Below are 24,983 nucleotides of genomic sequence, written 5' to 3'. Positions count from 1 at the left end.
AATTTGCAAACTGTATTAGGAAAAGAATACTTTCATGAGCAGTGTGGTTCCCCTGATAAATAACAATAAGGAGTTGGCAGCCGGGTTAATTATTTTGTACCATTATAAGAAGAGGTCACTGCACTTTACCTCCTCAGGAAACCAAGGTTTAGACAGCATTAGCACTTGCCAAAATTTATTTAAGCAAAATAATGAAAAATAAGAAATGAGCGATGCTACTGTGACAAATCTTCTGGATCAGACAGCTTCCATCTAGAGATTTTAAAAAAGTAAAATTGTGAAGCCCAAACCACGATCTTCCAGAATTCTCTGAACTTAGGAACCGGCCCTTTAGATTTAAGTTTGCATACGTCCCTCCAGTGTTTATTTGCTTGTTTGTTTGCACAGACTTGAAAAGCATCTGATGAACTGAAGGTTAAGTTTGACAATCTACTCAACCCCCACTGGGCTTGCATGTCACAGAGCCTCGGCAGCTCCTGTTCACACACGGGCCGGTGATGTGATGAACAGATTGCACTTCACACTTGCAGCAGGTCAGTTCTTTCTTTCTTGATGTGAAAGATTCAGCCAGCCCTGCTGTGTGTGTGCTGAATGGGATTGAGCTTCCCATAGCATTTTGTGCAAATTGAAGCCAGGTAGTCTCGTGTGGGGCCTTTGATCAAGGACATTGCAAGTTGGGTTCCACAATTTCTACAATGCAATAGTGAAACAATACAATACTGCTTACGTTATATAATATCATACATTATAAAATTGTACAGATACAATACAATACTGCTCTACTCTCTCTACACTCATGAGTGTGTGGCTAGGCACAGCTCAAACACCATCAATAAATTCGCCGATGACACCACTGCTGTTGGCCAAACCTCAGATGCCAGTGAGGAGGCGTACAGGAGTGAGGTAGATAAGGTAAGATAACATTTCTTTACTAGTCACATGTACGTCGAAACACACAGTGAAATGTATCTGGATCAGCTGGTTGTGTGGTGTCGCAACAACAACCTCACACTCAACATCAGCAAGACCAAGGAATTGATTGTGGACTTCAGGCAGGGGTAGTCGAGGGAACACACACCAGACCTTATTGAGGGGTCAGCGGTGGAAAGGGTGAGCAGCTTCAAGTTCCTGGGCATCAATATCTTGGGCCCAACACATTGATACAATCACAAAGAGGGCACGCCAGCAGCTCTACTTCATTAGGAGTTTGAGGAGATTTGGGATGTCGCCAAAAACTCCTGCAAATTTCTACAGAACATTCAGACTGGTTGCATCACTGCCTGGTGTGGAGGCTCCAATGCACAGGATCAAAAGAGGCAGCAGAGGGTTGTAGACTCAGCCAGCTCCATCACGGGCACAACCCTCCCCACCATCGAGGACATCTTCAAGAGTTGGTGCCTCAAGAAGGAGGCATCCTTCATTAAGGACCCTCACCACCCGGGACATGCCCTCTTCACGTTACTACCATTGGGGAGGAGGTACAGGAGCCTGAAGATGCTGTACTGCTGCCACGAAACAACAAATTTCACAACAAATGTCAGTGATAATAAACCTAATTCTGAGATGGCGTGGGTTCTCAGCAGTGGGGAGGCCCTGACATGATAAAAGGCACTGTACAGAAGGGCCCCCCAACCTTCCCTGTATAAATAATAAGGTTGTGACCTGAGACCCAGCAAGTGGGACTGATCTGACCCCTGGGACATGGCTGGCACATGTAATCCAGCTCAGACCTCTCTCTGGGGAAACACAGACAGGCAGCCCAAGCCCACTGTGTGCCTGAACCACCCCAGGGGAAAATAAACAGCTGATCGGCTTAGAAATAGGAAGCACTTTATTTGAGAGTGAATCAGAGAGATAACAAGTTATTCTAACTGGTCTTTTTATTTGGGTCAAAAAATTCCCATCAGCCATGTGTGATCTTCCTGTGTGTATATTAACCTCATGTTTCCTGCATCAAAATGGTGGCTGCGCCTTGATAACAATTTGGTAACAATTTAAGATTTCCTGAAACTGTGGGAAAATTCCACAGAGATGCAGGTCTCTCTTTCTGCTGTGTGCTGGGATTGCTGCAGAGATTCCGGACTTTGCTAAACTGCGACGTGAGACGGATATTTCTGGGTGTAGTATCAAGTTCAAGTTTATTGTTGTCACAGACATCCATACACAGGGTATAAATGCCATGAAAATTAGCGTTTTGCAGCAACAGAACAGTACATTACAGGACAAGGACAAACAGAAAGACAAACATAAAGTTAACATTAACTCAAATTAACTTAAGTTATACATAACTTACATGTGCGTAAAACAAACAATAATGACACTAGTGCAAGATTGAGAGAAAGAAAAAATATATAGGTAAGGTACTGTTAAAGTTTTTCAGGTGGGTTCAAGCACCTGACGGCACTGGGGAAGAAGCCGTTGATGAACCTTGAGGTGTGGGTCTTCAGGCTCCTGTACCTCCTGCCTGATGGCAACATTGAGAAGAGGGCATGACCCAGAAGGTGGGGGTCCCTGATGATGGATGTTGCCTTCCTGAGCCATCACCTCTTGTAGATGTCCTCAGTGGTGGGGAGAGCTGTACCCGTGATGGAACTGGCTGAGTCCACCACTATCTGTAGCCTCTCACATTCCTGTGCACTGCCAATACCATACATCCGTACACTGGCAACTGTACTAACTGTCTTGCCAACCCTCCCCATGCACCTGTATAGCGAGGGTTAATAAAGTTGGCTGACTTCTGCTTTCCATTCCATTCTGCTGAGTGTTGAACAGTTGTCAATGAAGCTGGTCATTTATTGGAGGATTCAAGTCCTGACAACACAACTCAGCACTGACATCCACTCCCTTCCACCTTCAACTTGTCTCTTGTTGCTTCAAGGTCTGGGCAGGCCAGGACTGGTTGCTGTGTACTTTAGGCAGTTGAGAACAAATGGTGAGCTACAGGTAAATCAGGAATCGCCCGTGACAGCATGATCAGGTGTGAAGCTTGTAAACCTCCCAGATCCCTGCGGTACCGAGGTGTGAGCAGCTGCAGCCGAGGTGAGTACTCCTTTTTACTGTGCTTCCATCGGTGGTGTTCAGCTGTGGCTGCACAGAACCGGCGGGGGTGAGGGAAGGGAAGGGCCCTCTGGGTGCCTGTGATTCCTGCAACGAGGAATGGTAGAGTTGAAAGTACCTGAGACACTCAGCAGGGCACCGCTGGGCAGTAACAGGCCAGCAAGATGCTCGGGGCCACAAATCATTCTTTTATTTCAAAAGTAAGCTTTATTCATGAAAACATATACAAGAAATACAAAAAAAAAGTCCTTTAAGATTAAGGTTAAGATTTCTCTATTAGTCACATGTACATCGAAACACACAGTGAAATGCATCTTTGCATAGTGTGTTCTGGGGGTAGCCCGCAAGTGTCGCCATGTTTCCGGCGCCAACATAGCATGCCCACAGAGCATGCAGGACGTCCCGTGCTGACCACTGCCTGAGGGACTTTTGGTCCAAGGTGTTTTCCTGAAGGAACTTTTTCATGGATAGGTAGTACAGCAAGGTCCAATGGACTGGGACACTGTGTAGTAACAAAATCAGACCCTGTTGTGTGAAATCGTTCTTTTCTGTCTTAAGGATCAAGGACTCTGGACACGAGCTTTGTAGACCAAAACTAGTTTAATCACAAAGGCAAATGTGGGACAGAATGGATGAGAACAGACACACATGCACTTACACGCAGGATACCATGAACAAGAGAGGGGATCGCAACTAGTTTAGGATACACACACACACACACACACACACACACACACACACTAATACACACAAGCATACAGTAACAATGTACAACTTCAGGATATAACCCCTCAATGCCTGACCCACACTAGCATTGGCTCTAATATTACCCGGAGTCTGAGTGGAACACTCCCAGACCATGTGGTGATGCACTCTTACCAGTGATCTCTGCAGCGTTGTCTCACTACTCCTGGGGTCATCAAAAAAGGGAGAGCTGGGGGATTGAAGCCCTTTTTATGGTCCTAGGAGGCTGGGTGGAGCCTCACTGTTGTGATTTAAACGAGCCAATGGTGTGGGAGTCAAAGACAAAGGTTCCTGCCACAGCCAATGGTCAGGAAGGTTCAGAGCCAAAGGGTACTGGTCAGGCAAGTTCAGAGTGGTCAGGCAAGTTCAGAGGCAAAAGGTACTCTCACGCCTGGGGGGGGGGGGGGGCGTGGTTCTGCACCTTGATTGACAGTAGTATCACTTCCGATCAGAGGAGTAATGCTGTCCTCCAGTCAGCGGACGTCAGTGTCGTTACTGTCATGTGACAGCCATGTGGCTTTCTCACAACAGACCCATCCTTTGCAACACCAGGGACAGGTAGAAACTCAGCACATAGTGACACGTGGTGTGTGTGTGTACTTGGGTTCTACGTACAGGTTAATGCAGCCACACATGAGGGGATAGAAACAAGTTATTCCCTCTGAAGTGTGGACCAATAACTACAGATCATAAATTCAAAAATCACTGACAAAAGATCAAGAAGGGAAGATAAGGAGGCTTTTCCCCTCATGTCATTGTTGGGAACTGACATGCTCCTGAACTGATCCATCGATAACTTTCACACTAAGTTCGTGAAATACTTGAGGAGCTTCCAGTACTAGGAACAAAAGGTGGGTGTGTGGGACAAAGCCTTTGAATGAGCCTGCACTGATAGAACAGTCTGAATAGCCTTCCCTTGGGGATATAGATCTGTGATTCCATCTCAGCAAGTTGGACGTGAGCTTCACAAACAATCTTAACTCTGGCTTATTTTACCAGGTCAGCATCAGAGCTTATAGTTCCAAGAAACACTGAGCCATGGCTTTCAATGGAGATTGGAAAGTCTGTGAAAATGATAACTTTGAAGCTTTTCTCATTGCCTTGGGTAAGTCAGTGAAGCCTGACCTCCAGAAAACTACAATCAAAGACTAGTTGGTGTGCTAATGTGTTGTTGATGTACTGGAAGTTACCAAACATCGCCACCTCAACAAAGATTGTCAAATGTCTCAGGGAGAAACTTAACATTTGAGCAAATAGTTAAAATTAAAATGATGTCGCTCAGTGTTTAACAAAAAGTGTAACAACATGGATGAGCTAACAGTATAAGCAGATATAAGTGTGTTTGGTCTTAATTATGAAGATGTGGGATTGTTCCCAAGATTGCAAACTGGATGCTCTATGGTGTTTAACTTTTAGTTCCTCTGGAAAGATAGACAGATTGAAAAGTGGGACATATGCTAATAATACAGGGTTAACTAAAGATAGGAGGCCAAAGGATTTTATTCCAGAAAGTTGGAGTATAGAATCAACCTCACTGAAGTTAAGCAATAACACTACTAGAAGTAGCTTTAAATGTTCCAAAAATAATTATAATGTTGCACAAAGTACAAATCACACAATTAATCAATTGGGGATACGGCAATGTCTGTGGCGAACTTTAATCTTCATGTATAGTTGGCCAACTGAATTGACAAAAGTATTATGGAGAATGAGTTTTCCAGAATGCTATGTCTAAAACTAATCATGGAATGGGGTTACTTGGATTTGATATGTAGTCCTGAGATAGAGTTAATTATTAGTAAGGTATCCTATGAAGAGGAATGATCATATTACATCATAGAATATCAATTTTTGTGTTCAGAGTGATGTGGTCGTCAAAAATAGACTTCTGAACTGAATCCATGCCCACTTCTAAGTTACAAAGAGGTTAAGTTAGATTGGGTTATTACCTTTAAGAACATGAAGACATATCATCAGTGGTAAACATTCAAATAATTCATAATCCTCAATGAATAAATATCCTGATCAGGAATAAACACCTGAGGAAAAATTGTCTGACCATCAGCAGGTAAATGTATTAGTGTTGATGTTAGAGAGGTTCAAGAAATTGCTAAAGAAAGAGAAATTGGAACATGCCAGTAAATTAGCAAAAAAAAGCAAGAGCAGATTAAAATCATTTCTACAAAGGAAGATAAACATAGATCAGCAGGAGTAAATGAGGATCCACCGGATACAATGGCAGGAGAAATTAGAATGGGGAATAATGAAACAGTAGGTATAAACAAATATTGTAATCTGCCTTCACAGTAGAAGATAGTAAAAGTGTAAAGGGTTAAATGGGGAATCACAAATCTAGTGGCAGTGAGGCACTTAGTCATTGATAATTTCAAAGTCAAAGTTATATGCACAAGTACATGTGTGCACAGGTGCAATGAAAAACTTACTTGCAGAAGCATCACCAGCACAGAGCATCAGATAAGCAGCATTCACAAGAAAAACATAAATTAAACATAAATTACACACAATTTTTGCAAGAAAGAACACAATTAGATCAAAAAAAAAACAAAGTCCATTGTAGTGCAAAGTGATCATGGTGTTGCTAAACTGTAATGATTAGGGTTGTGCCGGTTGGTTCAAGGACTGAATGGCTGAAGGGAAGTAGCTGTTCCTGAACCTGGTGGTGTGAGACTTCAGGCTTCTGTACCTCCTGCCTGATGGTAGCTGCAAGAAGGTGGCATGGCCCGGATGGTGGGGATCTTTGATGATGGATGTTGCCTTCTTGAAAAACGTGCTGCAGAAATTAACATCTAAAGGCTTAAAAGTCTATTGGACGCGATGCTCTCAGTTGAAAGAGTAGCTGAAGAACTTGTAGAAGTACTGGTTTCCATTTCCAAAACTGCTTAGATTCCTGCATTGTCCACTTGGAAAGGAGAGAAAACAGCCAACGCTTCAATTACCTAACATCAGAAACAGGGAGGATGCCATTGTCAGATCTATGGTGTGGAGCAATTTTTGAAGAGATCTCCAAACTTCAATACTTTTGACTTGTAGTTGTGTTTCCTAATTTTGTGCACTCTTGAGAGGCCTGACAATAATTTTTAGACTACGCCCTCTAATCATTGATTCCCCAACCAGTAAAAATTATTTATTTCTTTATCTGTTCTCCATTGTGTCTTGAAAACTTTAACCAAGTTGTCCTTTGGTCCAAATACAGGGGCTCCAAACCCAGTTTGTCCTCAAACTTAACCTGGAGTCTAGATGTAATTCTGGTAAAACAAGGGCGGCATGGTAGCGTAGCGGTTAGCGCGATGCTATTACAGCATCAGCGATCGGGGTTCGATTCCCGTTGTTGTCTGTAAGGAGTTTGTACATTCTCCCCGTGTCTGCGTGGGTTTCCTCTGGGTGCTCCGGTTTCCTCCCACATTCCAAAGATGTACAGGTAGGTTAATTTGGGTTTAAAATGGGCAGCGCGGACTCGTTGGGCAGGAAGGGCCTGTTACCACGCTGTAAATAACATTTAAAAAAAACTCTTCACACTCAAGACCAATGTATCCTTTGTAAACCATGATGACCACAGCTATACACAATCCTTTTGGTGTAGTCGAGTTAGGCCTTGTCTCAGTGCAACGTGACTCCTTTCAGACCTTTGGATATAAAGACCAATATTTCATGAGCCTTTTAGATTATTTTTATACCTGTTCAAAATATTTTAATATCCATGGGAGCAGTAGCTTCTTTGGGCTCCAATGGGAGTGGCACAGTGGCACAGCTAGTAGAGCAGCTGCCTCACAGCTCCAGAGACCCAGGTTCAATCCTGACCTCAGGTGCTGTTTATGTGGAGTTTACACGTTCTCCCCATGACCATGCGTGTTTCCTCCAGGTCCTCTAGTTTCCCTCCACATCCCAAAGACATGGTGGGGCATTAATTAGCTCATATACTGTTAATTACCTCCTAGTGCAGGTAAGGATCTAAAGAAGCAAAAGAACAGGACATGATGGACACGTGAATGAGAATAAGTGGCAGGGTTGCAGGGAAACAAGAGGGTGAACAGACTTGCTCTACTGGGAGCTGGCATGGATCCAATAGGCCTCCTCCTGTGTTTAATGAGTAAATTTCTATCTTTTCACCTTAGATATGCTTCCTTTTCCTTTTGACTAAACTTGCAATATCTTTTGCAAACCGGCTGAGATGAAGGGTCTTGACCCGAAACATCAACTGTCCATTTCCCTCCACACATGCTGCCTGACCCATTGAGTTCCTCCAGCTGTTTGCTTTTAGCTCCACATTCCAATATCTGCAATCTCTTTTTCTCTCCAGTTTGCAATATCTCTGGTCATCTTAGGTTCCCGAACCTTCCCATCCTCGTCTTTCTCCCTCACTGGAACAAGCTGTTCCTGAACTCTAACCAGCTGGCTTTTAAAGGATTTCCACAACTTATTAGCACAAATGAAATTTTATTTGTCATTGCTGAATCACTTAGCATGTCACTACACTCATTTTTAAGAGCCCCTGTGGTCCTGAAAATTGCAAAAGAAGCAAAGATTTTGTGTTGTTTTTAAACATCTTCTGAAGTCCTTTCCACTGCCCCCTCGTTCTAGTTCTTACTGTTTATTTTATTATTTGCTCCTCCCCCAGTTTCTCTCCCAGTCACCAGATTTTGCATTAGTTATTGCATTTTTTGGACGATTTTCTTTTACTTTTATGTTGGCCTTACCTTTTTAATTATCCTTGCCTTTTAGGTTCTTTGTCTCATTGAATATTTTTTTAACACCCACCGATCTTCTGTTGATTTACAAGAGGAAATATTTCTGCACACAAGAAGCAGTAGAAAGTTGGAAGTCCTGCAAGTGGCAATTCCTGATGCAATTAAATTTTAATAGATTTTCTAACCAAGTTAAGGGATGCAGGGACAAAGTGGTTCTATGGAGCTAGGTGAAGAACAGACGATATCTCACTGAACAGTGGAATAGAAATGAGGGTCAGAACAGCCAACTTCTGTTCTTGTGTGAAGGTCACCATCACGGAGGATATAATGTCAGGTGATCACTGGGCCAGATAAGGAGGAGTCAGGAGAAGTTGTGGGTGGGTGGTGCCAGGTGTGGTCGCCATCCTGTGGAAGCTGATCTGTTTCCGAGGAAAGAAATGACCAGACTGGGGACTAAACCTTCATCCATGGTCATAGCCCTTCCTCCCCTACCTCTGAGAACCTCCCTGTCCTACAATCTATGGTAATGCCTCTCCTTACCTCTGAGAACCTCCTCCTGCCTATAACCCCACCACATTTCCAGAGCTAGCCTTGGGCATTCTGGATTTTAATCATTCCATTACTTGGCAGTCACTTCTCGAGTTGCCTCACCCTAAGCTCTGTCATTCCCACCCTGAACATCTCCACCTCAACTTCACTCTGCTCCTTTAAGCAGTTTCTTAAAACCAACCTCAAGAACAAGCTTTTCATCAAAGCTTTCCTGGTAAAGGTGCCATGCAAATGCAAGATTTTGTTGTCATATTCCACACTTCTGAATCCCAACTTCCCAGAGAGCCCCTGTTTCAGCAGGTCTGGCCTCAGAGTGCTCTGTGTGCTGTACTCTGACCGTGCACTCAGTCTGCCTCAGGTGAATAACTGGCGTGCTGCTTTGTGCTGTTGTTGTCCAGGTGTTCCTGAGAAGCAGCGAAAGATGGTGCTGGATGACAGGCTAGAAATGGGCATAAAGCAAGAAGGAAGCAAGTTCACAATCGTTGAGAAAAGCTGCCTTTGTACTAAGACTTCGGAGTGGTTTTTGGATGAAGAATTCGAAAACATCCTTGCTGACGGGAGTCAGGTGAAGGTATTCCAGCAGGAATAAACGATCTCCTTCTCCAATGCTCCCCCTTCTCCAATAGCGCTGATGCCCGTTGGTCACCTAGTTCCATGTGGGCAGGGCCCTCTCAGCTTCTCGGCCAACGCTCCACTCTGTGTGAAGCACGGAAAAATTATAACCAGGCTGGTTGGTTAGCCACTCCTCTGGTGTCACTTCATAACTCTCTCCCTGCTGCGATATTTGGTACAGGAAGTCCCCGACTTACGAACGCCCGACTTATGAACATCTGTACTTACAAACCGACCTTCGTAGGCCTGGCCCCCGATCCTACCACGGCGGCGGTACACCTTCTTTGGCCCAACCCCCGGCCAAGTGAGCATGTGCAGTCGGGGAACCCTGGGCCAAATGCGCATGTGTGGCAGGGGCCATGTGCGGCCACGATCCCCGGCCCAAGTGCACATGTGCAGACACTGTTCCCAGTTACACACAAAATCGGGTTACGAACAATCTCAAAAATGGAACTTGTTCGTAACCTGGGAACTTCGTGTATTGGTTTATTATTGTCACACATACCGAGGTACAGTGAAAAACTTGTCTTGCATACCATTCACACAGATCAATTCATTACACAGTGCATTGAGGTAGTACACAGTAAAACAATAACAGAATACAGAGTAAAGTGTCACAGCTACAGGGAAGTGCATTGCAGGTAGACAATAAGGTGCAAGGTCATAACAAGGTGGATTGTGAGGTCAGGAGTCCATCTCATCGTTAACTCCAAGGCCCGATTTAAATCACAATGTGGCTTCCCATCCATTTTAAGCAGGAAAGTAAGAGGAAGCCTGTGGACTAGCACTGTAATACTCCTCTACCCACACCACCCACAGATCTCACAGATCAGATGGAGTGAGTTCACAGATGGAGTGACCTGACCCCCACCTTTACTGTGCTCCAGGCCCTCTTTCATATTGTTCAGCCTGGTTGCAAACTCAAAATTACCGCTTTGTAAACTTTCAGTTGGCCATCGTGACCTGCTATGCTCACGTTAAAAGTGACCCCGCTGGCTTTGTGGAGGTGTCCTTGTTGGCTGCTGAGTGAGGCAGGTTAAGCTCCCAAGGGCTTCAGGGGAATAAATGACCGCACTATAGTGTTACGTGGTCACTGGCTGATTTCCGTCAAGTGGGTAGGGTTAAAATTGCACCTGAGATTAATTCTTGTAATGAGGACTAAATCAACCTGTCAACCCCAGCCAGTGGAGTTGCTCAGCCGTCCCAAGTCACACCTTCTGCACAGCACAGCAACACAGTGCAGCATATTAACAGTGGTGAGCAGTATTTAATAGGGAAGGCAGAGGCAGCGGATGGCCAGAGGGTCTCCCAGCGATCCACAGATGTCCTTATCGAGCCATGTTACCGGACAAAGCACCAGCAGCCAGTAAACCTCAGGGGCCTGTAGACGTCGCCATCAGCCCAGGGCAGGGAGCTCGAGGTATAATCCCCTCTTTCTGTTTCAGGGAACATTTGTCTTGTCCAAGCCAAATTGCCTAACTGGACATTTTAAGAAGCTTTCAGATGGAAAAGACTTTACCATCATCAGAGAGGTTGACGGTGATACACTGGTGCAGGTGGGTCAGTGATGGTTTGTGATTTACTAGAACCCTGAGCAAACAGGAAGCTGTGGGCCTGGTTGGTGGTTTGGGTTGTGGCAGGCAAGGCTGGTGGGAGGAGCCAGGCTGAGCCCCACAAGAGGACTGAAGATCCCAGGAGACTCAATAGGACAAATTTCACTGTAATTGTGGACATCTTATGAAGTGATACTAAATAACTGAGAGGGAGAAAGGATCCATTGCTCACATTACTTGCCAGTGTTTGGGAGAATGAGAGGTAATCTCATTGAAACTTGAGAAACAACAAAGGACTGAGCTCCTCCAGAATCATGGTGTTTTTCATCTCATTGACACTTAGAAGGGCTCAGCAAGTTGTATCCAGAGAGGAGGTTTCTCCTTACTGAAGAGTGGAGAACCAAGGGCTGCAGTCTCAGAACAAGGGGCAGGCCATCTGGGATTCAGATGAAGAGAGATTTCTTTATTCAGAGGGATGTGAAACTTTGGAGTTTCTACCCTGGAAGGCAGTGCAGGTTCAGTGACTGAGTCCATTCGAAACACAAGTCAATGGATTCCTGGATAAAGGGAATCAAGGGCATGAGGATAGTACAGGAAAATGGCACTGAGGTCAAAGATCAGCATGACGAATGGCAGGCAGACTAGGGATGTATGACTCCTCTACCGATCTCTTCTGTTCTGTTCTAATACATGGTTTGCTGTTCCTGAATTGTCCATGTTCTGAAAGCAGCGCCATCCTCATCACGTGAATCAACTCCAACGGCAATACCCACTCCACTGAGAAAATAATACGACCTAAGTTAAAAAGTTAACTCTTCACACCTTCCGCCGGGGAGAGTGAACATTTCCACTCCCTGTCCAGAAGCTTTCCTTCTCAAACTCTTGCAGTGACCACTGTACTTCAGCACATCCACCAGACCGGAAAACCTCACACCTTCACATCCAAGTTCCTGCCTCCACCAAGAGGAAAATCTGGAAAAGAGATGGGTGCAGGGATAGTAACCTGAAGAATCTGATGCATAATGTACCCAGACCGGCTTTTCAAAGAACTTTGAGTTTCCAGTTCACCCCAGAGACAGACCTATCCCCACCGGTACTGTACCCAGTGTATTACAGTGGCAGACCTATCCCCACCAGTACTGTACCCCAGTGTTATACAGTGGCAGACCCATCCCCACCAGTACTGTACCCCAGTGTTATACAGTGGCAGACCCGTCCCCACCAGTACTGTACCCCAGTGTATTACAGTGGCAGACCTATCCCCACCAGCACTGTACCCCAGTGTTATACAGTGACAGATTCATCCCCACCAGTACCGTACCCCGGTGTTATACGGTGACAGACCCATCCCCACCAGTACCGTACCCCAGTGTTATACGGTGACAGAGCCATCCCCACCAGTACCGTACCCCAGTGTTATACGGTGACAGAGCCATCCCCACCAGTACCGTACCCCAGTGTCATACGGTGACAGACCCGTCCCCACCAGTACTGTACCCCAGTGTTATACAGTGGCAGACCCGTCCCCACCAGTACTGTACCCCAGTGTTATACAGTGGCAGACCCGTCCCCAGCAGTACTGTACCCCAGTGTTACACAGTGGCAGACCCGTCCCCAGCAGTACTGTACCCCAGTGCTATACAGTGACAGACCCATCCCCACCAGTACCGTACCCCGGTGTTATAAAGTGACAGACCCGTCCCCACCAGTACTGTACCCCGGTGTTATACGGTGACAGACCCATCCCCACCAGTACCGTACCCCAGTGTTATACGGTGACAGACCCATCCCCACCAGTACCGTACCCCAGTGTCATACGGTGACAGACCCATCCCCTCCAGTACCATACCCCAGTGTCATACGGTGACAGAGCCATCCCCACCAGTACCGTACCCCAGTGTTATACAGTGGCAGACCCGTCCCCACCAGTACTGTACCCCAGTGTTATACAGAAGGAGAATAGATGTTATACAGTGACAAAGGAAAAGATACTGACTGGAAATCCCAGACAAAGGGAAAGGAATGGACTGGGTATCCAGATTTGAAGAGAGTCTGCTTTCAGGACAGAGAGAGGGGGCTGCATGCATTGCTCCAGGTGTAGAAGGCAGGAGGTGAAGGAGATAGAAGGATACACAGTGAGGAAATCATCTCCCTCCTAACTAAGTATCTTTTCTTCTAAATATAGGTCATTAAGATTGACGGACAGGAAGCCAAAAGAACCTTCAAGAAACAGTGAAGGGTACTGATCAGAGATGTCACCAAGATCCTGATATAAAACAGTTCCTGTGTGTGCGATAGTGTTCTGCACCTGGCTGATCAAACTCTGTTTGCCGATCTTAATGTGCAAATTTGTTGTATTACTCTATGTGCAATAAATGACCATGGATTGATAACATTATGCAAATAGGAGAGAACAGATTCCTAACCAATAAAAAGCATAATGAAGTAAAGCCACTGTTGCTTTACTAATTCCTTAAAGGGACAGCCACAGTGCAGTTGTTGCAGCTTTGCTTCAGTTCAAAATCTGCTTCAGGGATGAGCATGCTATTGAGTACTGAGGGACTGCACAGCTGGACAATGGGTTAAAGGGACCTGGTCTGATCTCTGCACCATAATAATAATAATTAAAACAGAAACTCAATCAGTCACCCAAACCATCTTTCCAGGTGAAGCAGTGATTCCCTTGCACTTCTTCCAATCTAGTACACTGCACTCAATGTTCACACTGTGGTCTCCTATACACTGGAGAAACCAGACACAGATCAGGTGACTGCTTTGTGGAGCACCTGTGTTCACTCTGCAGGAGTGACACTGAGCTTTCTGTTGCTGCCACTTTAATCCCCCACCCCACACCCCTCTGACCTGTCTGTGGCCTCCTGCACTGTTACAACAAGACCCAATGCAAGCTCGGGAAACAACACCTCACCTTCCATCTGGGCATGTTACAGTTGTTTGGACAATATTGAATTCTCCAACTTTAGATAACACACTCTTTCTTCCAGTCTATATTGGAACCATTTCCACCTGTCATCCTTTCCTCTCTCCATCTCTGTGTACAGTCTGGTCTGCTGAATATCACAGAGATTCTCTTTGTTTCACACATTACCCTCCCCAACTTTCACTGCTAGCTAGACTAACTTGTTTTTCTCTTTCTCAGATATGATGAAGGGTCCTTCATCTGAAACATTAACTGTTTCTCCCTCCACTTAGTTTTTCTAGGATTTTCCATTTTCTGTTTTATATCACGTTGGTTCAGTTTTCCTTATTCTACTCCCATAAGTCTGTCCTGCTGGGAAGAACCCACCACCTTACCATTGACAACTCATTACACAGACCAGAAAACTTAATGTGCTGGTAACTGTCCCCATTATACCATTTCAACCTGTCCTATCACAGACATCCTTCCCCCACTTTCTCTGCCACTGAAAACTATCTTGTATCTCTCTCTCTTCCTCAGTTCTGATGAAGGGTTGCAGACCCAAAAGATTGACTATCTCTCTTTCCATAGAAACTGCCTGATCTGCTGAGTTTTTCCTGCTTTTTCTGTTGTTACTTCTGTGGTGGTGTCTTATATGTTTAGTACATGCACAGGTCTTGCTTCTGGCCACTCTTGTATTGCTGGACAGGTTTGAGGCACCAGATGGGCTTCAGGAGGAAAGGAAAGGGGGCAGTTGTGGTGGACTTGTGGAGAGGTGAGGGGTCAAAATCATAAATGCTGGAAGACCAGCAATGAGGGGTAGGTTCTTAGCTTAAAGGGCACCAGACTGCAGCCAGTTCCAAGAGCTGTTTAGGAAGGTTCCCTTTGTGAATGTCTAAAAGTAGGGCTCTTGCTCAGTGTGAAGGCCTGCCTCCGCATGTGGATCCTGCATGGGCCACACGTGCACAGTGAACCTCCAAGCAAGTGCCATCCAGATCTGCGTCCAAAACACCGAGGAGCTGAAAATGACTTTACAACCTTCAATACCAACATGTTACGACCTCGTCTACTGCATTCGGTGCTGTCGATGTGACCTCCTCTACATAGGCGAGACCAAGCGCAGACTGGGCTACCATTTCACAGAGCACCTATGCTCAGTCCACAGTGGTCATCCCGAGCACCAGTTCAATTCCCCTTCCCACTTCTACACTGACCTGTCCATCCTCAGCCGTCTCCAGTGCAAGGCCCAACACAAACTGGAGGAACAACACCTCATAGTCCGCCTGGAGAGTCTACGACCCAATGGCATGAATACTCAGTTTTCCAATTTTAGGCAACCCTCCTTCCCCCTCCCCCCTTCTTCCCCCTCCCCCCTCCTTCCGATCCCCCTCCCATTTTTGTCCTCTCTCCCTTATACCCCCACCAGCTCCCCGTCACCCATCGTCCCCCTCCCCCTCCTGGTTCCATCCACCCACTGCACACAGACAATTCACCCACATGATACCCCCCCCACCCACCATCTGGTTCTGGTTCCACCCGCCATCCAACCCCCTCCCCAAACGGTGGTTCCCATTCTCACCTCCTTCTCCAGCACTGGTGGCCCTCTGTGTTCCTGCTTATCTCCGTCCAGCCACAGTCTCCCATCTTCACACTGCTCTCCCCCCAACGTGCTCCATCTGTTTTTTTCCCTTTTCCCTTCTCCCTGTCTCCGTCTCCATCTCTCATTCACCTGCTACTGTCTCCCAGCTCCACCCCCGCTCCCCTCCTCTACCTGACACAACCTGCCTGTCATCCTACACCCCTCCTCAGTCCACCTCAGACTCCTTTCTCACTACTCCCCGTTGCCTCTTTATGCTGGCCATCTCCCCTCTCCACTCTCACTCCTGATGCAGGGTTTCGACCTGAATCATTGACAATTCCTTCCCTCCCACAGATGCTGCTCAACCCACTGAGTTCCTCCAGCAGATTGTGTGTTGCATTGAGGCCCCAACTCCCATCAGTTTTACAGTAGAAATTTATTGCATTGTGCATCTGAATGTAACACTGCATCATAAGATTTCTGCCCCATTGCCCGGTCAGTTTCAGGTATCTTATTACTCAGACATAAACTGCATTTCCAACATCATAACTCCTGCACTGACAGAAAGACTCAAATCAGCATCCAAAATTTATCCTCAGTCCTAAATGGAGTTGAGGGGACCAATTGGAAACCACAGTGCAATTCACCCCTTTGTGTAATCTCACTAACTCTATTTTAAGGACTGGGTTTCTCTTGTAGGTATTGCCAAAGGAGCTTTCGCCTCTAATTACATCAATCCGTCTGTGTGCCTGGTGTCTGACAGAAGCCACTCTATCCCTGCCTGCAGGACTGTTGTAGGCCTGGCGGGAATGCCCCTCAGATTGGCTCTAAGATATTGGAGACACAAGAGACAGCAGACGCTGGAATCTGGAGCAACACACAATCTGCTGGAGGAACTCAGCGGATCAGGCAGCATCTGTGGAAGGAAATAGGCCGTCAACATTTCAGGTCAAGACCCTTCATCTGGACAAAAGGAGCAGAAGGGAGTTGCTGGGGCAGGCTTGTTGTTTCTGTCTGTAGAGTGAACTTCACACTGCCATTGCTGGGCCTCAGTGCTCTATATTTGCTTTTATTTATTACTTTTGTAACTTACATTGCATGATATTAGAAAGTTCTTCAAAACTTTAGCAAAAAGTTACCTGTGTCTATAATGTTGAACCAATGGCTCTCACTGTGAGTGCACTGTACAAACATCACAGTGTCTGTTTTTATGGAAATATATGCAGCTTTAAGTCTGTCCTATTTTTCTGTTTTGAATTTATTTGGACTATTACCTGCACTGCAGACCAGTTTATTTTTCACCTAATTTCCAGTTTTATCCACTTTGCCTTTTAGTTCCTAGTATTTTGTTTCTATCCTTGTTTCTTCCTCCTCAGTCTCCCCCCTCAGGTTCCCCTCCCCCTACCATTCCTATGCAGATCAACAGGCCAGCACCTAAAGTGTCCCTGTGAGGACATTGGTTCCAGTCCTACCCAGGTGTAACCCATCCTGCTTGTACAGATCCCACCTTCCCCGTGGACATCCCCAGGTCCAACCATGTCCCTGCCTTTGCTGAATGAAAACAATGAAAAAATACCCATCTGCCCTGATGCAGAGTTTGGACCTGAAACATTGACAATTCCTTTCCTCCCACAGATGCTGCTCGACCCACTGAGTTCGTTCAGCGGATTGTTTGTTGATCCGGAGACGAGCTGCACGCCATGAGTAGTTCAATTGCACAAGAGGGGATTTAATAATTAGGGGGACAGACAGTGAAGAAGATTATCAAAAATTACGGGGAGATCTTGATCAGCGAGGTAAGTGGACTGAGGAATGGCAAATTGCATTCATTCCAGATAAGTGTGAGGTGTTGTCCTACACTCATCTCTGGAGCATCTGGATAACAAAGACACCTACATCAGACTTCTATTTAATGACTACAGCTCCATCTTCAACACCCTAATTCCAAACAAACTCATCTCCAAACTCCTAGACCTAGGACTCTGCACCCACCTCTGCAACTGGATCCTTGACTTCCTGACCAACAGACCACAATCAGTAAAGATAGGCAACAACACCCGGTGCTCCACAAGGCAGCATCCTTCCTATACTCACTATGCGCTCACAACTCTCTGGCCAAATTCTGCTCTAACTCCATTTATAAGTTTCCAGGCGACACCACCCTAGTGGGTCAGATCTCAAACAACAACGAGTAAAGATATAGAGAATTTAGTCACATTGTGTCACGACAACAACCTTTCCCTCAGTGTCATCAAAACAAAAGAACTGGTCATTGACTTCAGGAAGCAGGGAGGAGCACACGTCCCTGTCTGTATCAATGGTGCTAAGGTAGAGAAGGTTCAGAGCTTCATTTCTGGGTGTAAATATCATCAACAAATTGTTCTGGTCCAACCACATGGATGCTATGTCCAAGAGAGCATACCAACACCTCTACTTCCTCAGAAGGCTAAGGAACTTCGGCATGTACCCAAAGACCGGCACCAATTTTTACAGATGCAGAATATGTGGATGCATCACAGCTTGGTATGACAACTGCTCTGTCCAAGACCGCAAGAAATTGCGGAGAGCTGTGAACACAGCCCAGTCCATCACACAAACCAGTCTCCCCTCCATTAACTCTGTCTAAACTTCACACTGCCTTGAGAAAGCAGCCAACATAATTAAGAACCCCTCCCACAGTGGTCATTCTCTCTTCTCCCGTCTGGCAGAAGATACAAAAGCTTAAGAGCACATACCACCTCACTGGGTGAGTTTGGAATCTCCCTTCACTGAGTAGGTCAAAGACACCACACCCCCCCCCCGCTCTTTATATTGTGTGTCTGAGACAATGCTTCCCAAGGTGGTCTCAAGCTACCCTTCACTGAGTGCGTCTGGGGCCTCCCTTTACAGGTTGACTACCTTCCACCGGATGGGCCTGGGACACTTATCCCCCGGCTGGATGTGAGGGATCCAGGGTAGGGAAGGTTTGGGAGGTGCTCTGAGACCATTTTCACCAGGTGAAGACCTCCCTTCACCAGTGTGGGCTGTAGTAGGCTGGGATCCACTTTCAATGATGAAGGTCAGGTGCTGGGACCATCACCCCTTCTGGTGTCTGGGACCAACTGGCCCTGGAGTCTGGAACCAGCCCCACCATCCTGAGTAGCTGGGACCCCCACTCTCTTACATTTTGTACCACCTTCCCTATTGTGTCTAGGATCACTTCCCACAACACTAACCTTCCCCCCCCCCCACCACCCCACTGTGACTCCACCATATAGGGTCCATGACCACTTCCCACCAATGCAGCCATCCCTGACAGGCTCAGATTTTATGGACCATTTCTGACCTCCCCTGAGAAGCTGCCCTCTTGAACAGTTGCAGTCTGTTTGAAGAATCTGCTCTCACTGTGTTGTTGGGAAGGGAGTTGCAGGATTTAGACCCAGTGACAGAAGGCACAGTGATATATTTTCACAGGAGTGTGATACGTGGCTTAGAGGGGAACTTGGAGCTAGGAACATTCCCATGCCCCTACTACCCAGATGATGCTGGAGGAACTCAGCAGGCCAGGCAGCATCCGTGGAGAAAAGCAGGTGGTCAACATTTCAGGTCAGGACCCTTCTTCAGGACCCTTCTGTCAGTCCTAAAGGAGGGTCCTGACCCGAAACATTGACCGCCTGCTTTTCTCCACGGATGCCGCCTGGCCTGCTGAGTTCCTCCAGCATCGTCGTGTTTTTCATCTAGATTCCAGCATTTGCAGTCCTTGGTTTCTCACCTACAACCCAGGTTTTCCTGGAGGTGGAGCCCATGTGTTCAAAGAGTGAAATCTGATGCCTTCCTCCTGGCCCTCCCAGATTTCCACTATTTACCCTTATTCCCATCTGTGTCTTGCTTTTAGATTGTTAAATGGAATCTCACTCACCAAGCTATGTCAGGCCTTTACCTATATCTGTCTCTTCCACTAAGCTGACTCTAGCATCCTGGTGCCATATCCTGTTCTTTTCATACAGTGTTTACTCAGGCAGCACACATTAGTAATCACTCCACTGTTTAATCACTGAGATCAACAGTCTCTCTGTACTTTGTAAAATTGCATCTTCTCTCAGGCAATGTTCTCCCATGTCATTGAGCATAATGCAACAACATCAATGTCCCTCAGGAGTCATACTCTGCCTCAATAAGTAGGAAGCTCCATCACTGCTCAGAAGGAAACTTTGTCCTTGTTCTCCCCGGGTTACCAATCCTCCTGGGTAGTCCTGGAATCCTCCAAGAATCAATGATTGATTTTGTGCACAGCAGAGGGAAAAACTCAGAGAGGCATAAAGCCAAAATATTTCCTTTTTTTGCATTGAAGAGCATTCAGTGTCCAAATGACCAGGGGAAGGGAATGCCGTGATGAGTGACATCTCAGGCGGCTAATAGTGGCTGAAGATGGGATGGTCGTACAGAGATAAATCCAATCCTGTCTCTGACTGCTTCAAGGTGCAGGATCTGTGGGCAAGGGGTGGCCCAGACACGGACAAAGGCCATGGTTATCTTTGGCAGCATTAGGAGGTAATGCCAGGGCGCTAGAGAAATAATGGAGGGGTGGGACTGTACGTCTTCAGTATGCAAGTGGAGGTTGAGCTCGTATCTACTGCTGACAGTTTTTCCTTAGTGCAGCACGTTGACGTGGATGTGGGGGAAAATGAGAGCTCGAAACTGAGAGGCTTAATGAGCAAGCTTCCTCCTCTTAGATGTAGAACACGTTTCTCCCTGTTATGTGTTCTGTTCTCTGGTAAGAACAGAAAGTAAGCAGCAAAAAATACCTGGCCTAGAGCTTCATCAATACAGTGCAAGTTTACAGCTATCTAAGGCCAGTCCAGGTGAATCCACTCCAGGTCTTCCAGGTCTATCCTTTAAGCAATCACTTACCAGGTGGCTCCACTCCAAGACCGAGGAATCGCAGCCACTTACCTCGGAAGCGTGGCAAGGGGACTGGACTGCAGGTGAGGCTGAAATAGTGTGGCTACAAGACCCCCCTCCCCAGCATACTACTAGCTAATGTCCAAGCCATTGAGAACAAAGTTGATGAACTAAGGGCAAGATTGACATACCAAAGAGAACTGAGGGACTGTTGTCTACTATGTCTCACCGAAACGTGGCTCACACCTGCTTCACCTGACTGTGCCATTCAACCTGAGGGCTTCTCAATCCACCGAATGGACCGTACAGCGTCCTCGGGCAAATTTAGAGGCGGAAGAGTCTGCTTCTTAATCATTAACATGTGCTGCTCAGACGTGACGGTCCTGGCGAGCTCCTGCTCACCCAGCCTGGAATATCTATGGTGAAGTGTCGACCATTCTATCTGCCAAGGGAGTTCACTTCAGCTATCCTGATGGCAGTCTACATCCCACCACAGACGGACATGAAGCTCAATGAGCTATGGTCTGTGGTCAATAACTATGAGACAGGATACTCTGAGGCCCTCTTCATTATTTCAGGTGAATTCAATCAGGCTAACCTCAAGAGCATGTTACCAAAGTACTATCAGCACATCTCCTGTCCCACCAGGGGCCCTAACACCCTTGACCATTGCTATACAACCATCAAAGATGCCTTCTGAGCCCCCCCTCACCCTCACTTTGGTAAATCGGACCACCAGGCTGTGCTCCTTCTCCCCGCATACAAACAGAAACTGAAACGGGAGGGTCCGGTACAGAGAGTCGTGCACTGCTGGTCTGAGGAAATAGATGAGCTTCTACGTGACTGCTTTGAGTCAGTGGACTGGTCCATGTTCAAAGACTCAGCTGCCAGCCTAGATGAGTATGTCACCACCATCACAGACTTTATCAGCAAGTGTGTGGAGGACTGTGTACCAAAGAGGACAATACGGGTGTTCCCAAACAGGAAACCATGGATGAACCGGGAGATCCACTCCCTACTGAAGTCGAGGACTGCTGCATTCCAATCAGGTGACCCTGACCTTTGCAAGAAATCGAGATATGACCTCTGTAAAGCTATCAGGAATGCTAAGAGACAATACCAGTTCAAAAAAGAGTCTCAGCTTAGCCATCAGCTGTGCCAGGGCTTACATGTTATAACGGGCTACAAAATGAAGTCGGGCTGCATAATTAACAACAGCGCATCCCTTCCTGATGAGCTTAATGCATTCTATGCATGTTTTGAACAGAAGGGGAGTGGTTTGTCACCACCCACCCTGACAGCCTCCAATGCAAGTGAACCCGTGGTCACTGTCGAGGACATAAGATCAGTCTTCTGGAGAGTGAACCTGAGGAAAGCATCTGACCCAGATGGTGTCCCTAGCCAGGTGCTCAGATCTTGTGCTGATCAGCTGGCAGGAGTATTTGCAGACATATTTAACCTCTCCCTGCTTCAGTCTGAGGTTCCCACCTGTTTTAAGAAGACCACTATCATCCCGATACCTAAGAAAAACAAGGTAATGTGCCTTAATGACTACCGACCAGTGGCTCCGACATCCACCATCATGGAGTGCTTTGAGAGGCTGGCCATGGCACACATCAACGCCAGCCTTCCAGACAATCTCGACCCACTGCAATTCGCCCACCGCTGAAACAGGTCACCATCTCCCTGGCCCTACACTCAGCTCTGGAGCATCTGGACAGTAAAGGCACCTACGTTAGACTATTGTTTATTGACTACAGCTCCGCCTTCAATACTATAATGCCAAGCAAACTCATCACCAAACTCCGAGACCTGGGACTCAACACCTCCCTCTGTAACTGGATCCTTGACTTTCTGACCAACAGACCGCAATCAGTGAGGATAGGCAGCAATACCTCCGGCACGATTATTCTCAACACTGGTGCCCTCAGCCCTCTACTCTACTCCTTGTATACTCTTGACTGCATGGCCAGATTCTGCTCTAACTCCATCTGCAGGTTTGCAGATGATACCATAATGGTAGGCTGTATCTCAAATAACAATGAGTCAGAGTACAGGAAGGAGATAGAGAGCTTGGTGACATGGTGTCATGACAACAACCTTTCCCTCAATGTCAGCAAAACAAAAGAGCTGGTCATTGACTTCTGGAAAGGGTGCAGTGTACATGTACCTGTTTACATCAATGGTGCTGAGGTCAAGAGGGTTGAGAGCTTCAAGTTCCTTGGAGTGAACATCAACAATGGCCTGTCCTGGTCCAACCACATAGACGCCACGGCCAAGAAAGCTCACCAGCGCCTCTACTTCCTCATGAGGCTAAAAAGAAACTTGGCATCTCTTTGACACTCACCAACTTTTATCAATGCACCATAGAAAGCATCCTATCTGGATACATCACGGCTTGGTACGGCAACTGCTCTGCCCGGGACCACAAGAAACTGCAGAACCGCAAGATGCAACTGCAACAAGCACAGCCCAGCGTGTCACGGAAACCAGCCTCCCCTCCATGGACTCTGTCTATTCCTCTCGCTGCCTTGGTGAAGCAGCCAGTATAATCAAAGACCCCACCCACCCGGGACATTCCCTCTTCTCTCCTTTTCCATCAGGCAGCAGATACAGGAACCTGAGGGCACGTACCACCAGGCTCAAGAACAGCTTCTATCCCACTGTGATAAGACTATTGAATGGTTCCCTTATACGATGAGATGGACTCTTGACCTCACAATCTACCTTGTTTGACCTTGCACCTTATTGTCTAACTGCACTGCACTTCCCTGTAGCTGTGACACCTTACTCTGTATTCTGTTATTGTTCTTAACCTGTGCTACCTCAATGTACTGTGTAATGAATTGAACTGTATGATCAGTATGCAAGACAAGATTTTAATTGTACCTCGGTACAAGTGACAATGATAAACTTATACCAACACTGGCAGCAATCGTGGTCATTAGGAGCCAGGGTGCACACCACACATAGTTAAGGCAAAAGAATCATGTGTTACGAACTAGGTTACTATTGGTGAATGTCCCTTTAAGATAGAGCATAGTGGTTTGTGTGTGTGCGTGCGTGCGTGCGTGCGTGCGTGCGTGCGTGTGTGCGTGTGTGTGTGTGTAGGGCGTGCCGACGACAACAGAAGATAAAGGACGTAATGACGTTTTTGAAGCAGTGAGTCAGAGTCAGTGGGAGAAAGAGCAGAGAGAGAGAGAGACAGCAGCCTGCTAGTCTCTATCGATGGATGAAAAACAGTAACTGTGTCTGTCACTACAATCCACGTATGGATTATTGGAGTAATCCGGTGGAGTCCACGTTGTCGTTAACCTGTAGAGGGAAACAGGTATTTGTGTGGACGGCCACATCTCGGATGCTTTTCGGGGTGGCAGATACTTCGGAACAAAGCAGTGGAGTCCACTTTGTTGCTGACCTATAGAAGGAAGCAGGTATTTGTGTGGACGGCCACGATTCGAGTGCCTTTCGGGGTGAGGCAGATGCAGTGGAGTAGTCACTGCTGAGTAGACACTGAGGTGTCGTATGGGTTCCAAAGTGGAACATTGGGATTTTGTAATCTCTATTTTTTCTCTCTACATCTACATCTTATTTTCAGTCAACGGTGGTTGTTGAAGGAGCCTTTGCTCTTGTTTCACCTTACGGCCTGCTGAATTATTCCTGCACTTGGAGCTTGGGAATTTGCCACACACACACTATGAGTTTAGTTTTTGGGGTTAATGTTTAAGATTTAACATTTTTACTTCTAACATTCTCTCATTTTTTCTTTTATTTTTCTTATTATCATACGTAGTTATTAATAAAGTAGTTTTTAACACTGATACGTGACTCGGTGTATTTCTTTTGTTGCTGGTTCTTAACACATGATGCAGCACCATAGATAAAACAGGCATAAGGACCTTTATACATGTAATTAAGGGGACAACTATTGCTTGAAACCTCCCCTGTGTAAGCTTTGTCCTGAGCCTGCACTTAGTAACACCAAGCTTTCTGATCATCCTTAATGGGTGCTCTTACTGATGCCCTGACCAATTCTCTGACACAACCACCGGTCTCTGACATTACTAGTGAATTCCCAGAGAAAAACACTGCACACGGTCGCCAACCGATCACCACAGTTATTATTAAAACAATACAGAACAACTGATCCCTTGACTTAATGAACAATACCTGGAGTAAGACTGGTTCCCTGTCACAAGTGTCAATTCTCTGATACATGTTTCATTCCCATTTCCCCAGCCATCCTCCTTTCCCTCTCTCCTCAGGGCTATTACCCTGGGATGTGGGGAATCTGATCTGGTAGTCACATGACTTTCAGCCACCTGTCACCTTACAAGAGTCTCCCTCGGCAGCCAATCCCATTCATGTCACTGCCTCAGTCACAG

The 24,983-nt window shown here is 46.4% G+C and overlaps 1 protein-coding gene across 2 annotated transcripts; it reads left to right on the top strand.

Annotated features, from left to right (window-relative positions):
• The first annotated feature begins 2,868 nt into the window (after positions 1-2,868).
• On the top strand, positions 2,869-13,619 carry LOC127584730 (fatty acid-binding protein, intestinal-like). Of its 2 annotated transcripts, XM_052041638.1 has the most exons (5): positions 2,872-3,039; positions 4,801-4,906; positions 9,455-9,627; positions 11,114-11,224; positions 13,407-13,619. In XM_052041638.1, the coding sequence occupies exons 2-5, from the start codon at positions 4,840-4,842 to the stop codon at positions 13,455-13,457; spliced, it is 402 nt and encodes a 133-aa protein (XP_051897598.1). In that variant the 5' UTR covers positions 2,872-3,039; positions 4,801-4,839; the 3' UTR covers positions 13,458-13,619. The 2 variants fall into 2 exon arrangements, with proteins under 2 accessions (XP_051897597.1, XP_051897598.1); XM_052041637.1 differs by lacking the exon at positions 4,801-4,906 and having other exon boundaries at positions 2,869-3,039.
• Positions 13,620-24,983: the final 11,364 nt, after the last annotated feature.

This window comes from Pristis pectinata, chromosome 30, assembly GCF_009764475.1.
Source record: "Pristis pectinata isolate sPriPec2 chromosome 30, sPriPec2.1.pri, whole genome shotgun sequence".
Classification (NCBI taxonomy): Eukaryota; Metazoa; Chordata; class Chondrichthyes; order Rhinopristiformes; family Pristidae; genus Pristis; species Pristis pectinata.
Note: the sequence above shows the minus strand (reverse complement) of the source record. Positions and strands in the feature narration are given on the sequence as shown.

Bases quoted from the DNA above. Each gene is read 5' to 3' on its own strand.
- LOC127584730 (XM_052041637.1), top strand. From the start codon at position 2,970: ATGATCAGGTGTGAAGCTTGTAAACCTCCCAGATCCCTGCGGTACCGA. The intron at 3,040-9,454 runs GTGAGTACTCCT...GTTGTTGTCCAG, and splicing joins TGTGAGCAGCTGCAGCCGAG to GTGTTCCTGAGAAGCAGCGA. The intron at 9,628-11,113 runs GTATTCCAGCAG...TTTCTGTTTCAG, and splicing joins CTGACGGGAGTCAGGTGAAG to GGAACATTTGTCTTGTCCAA.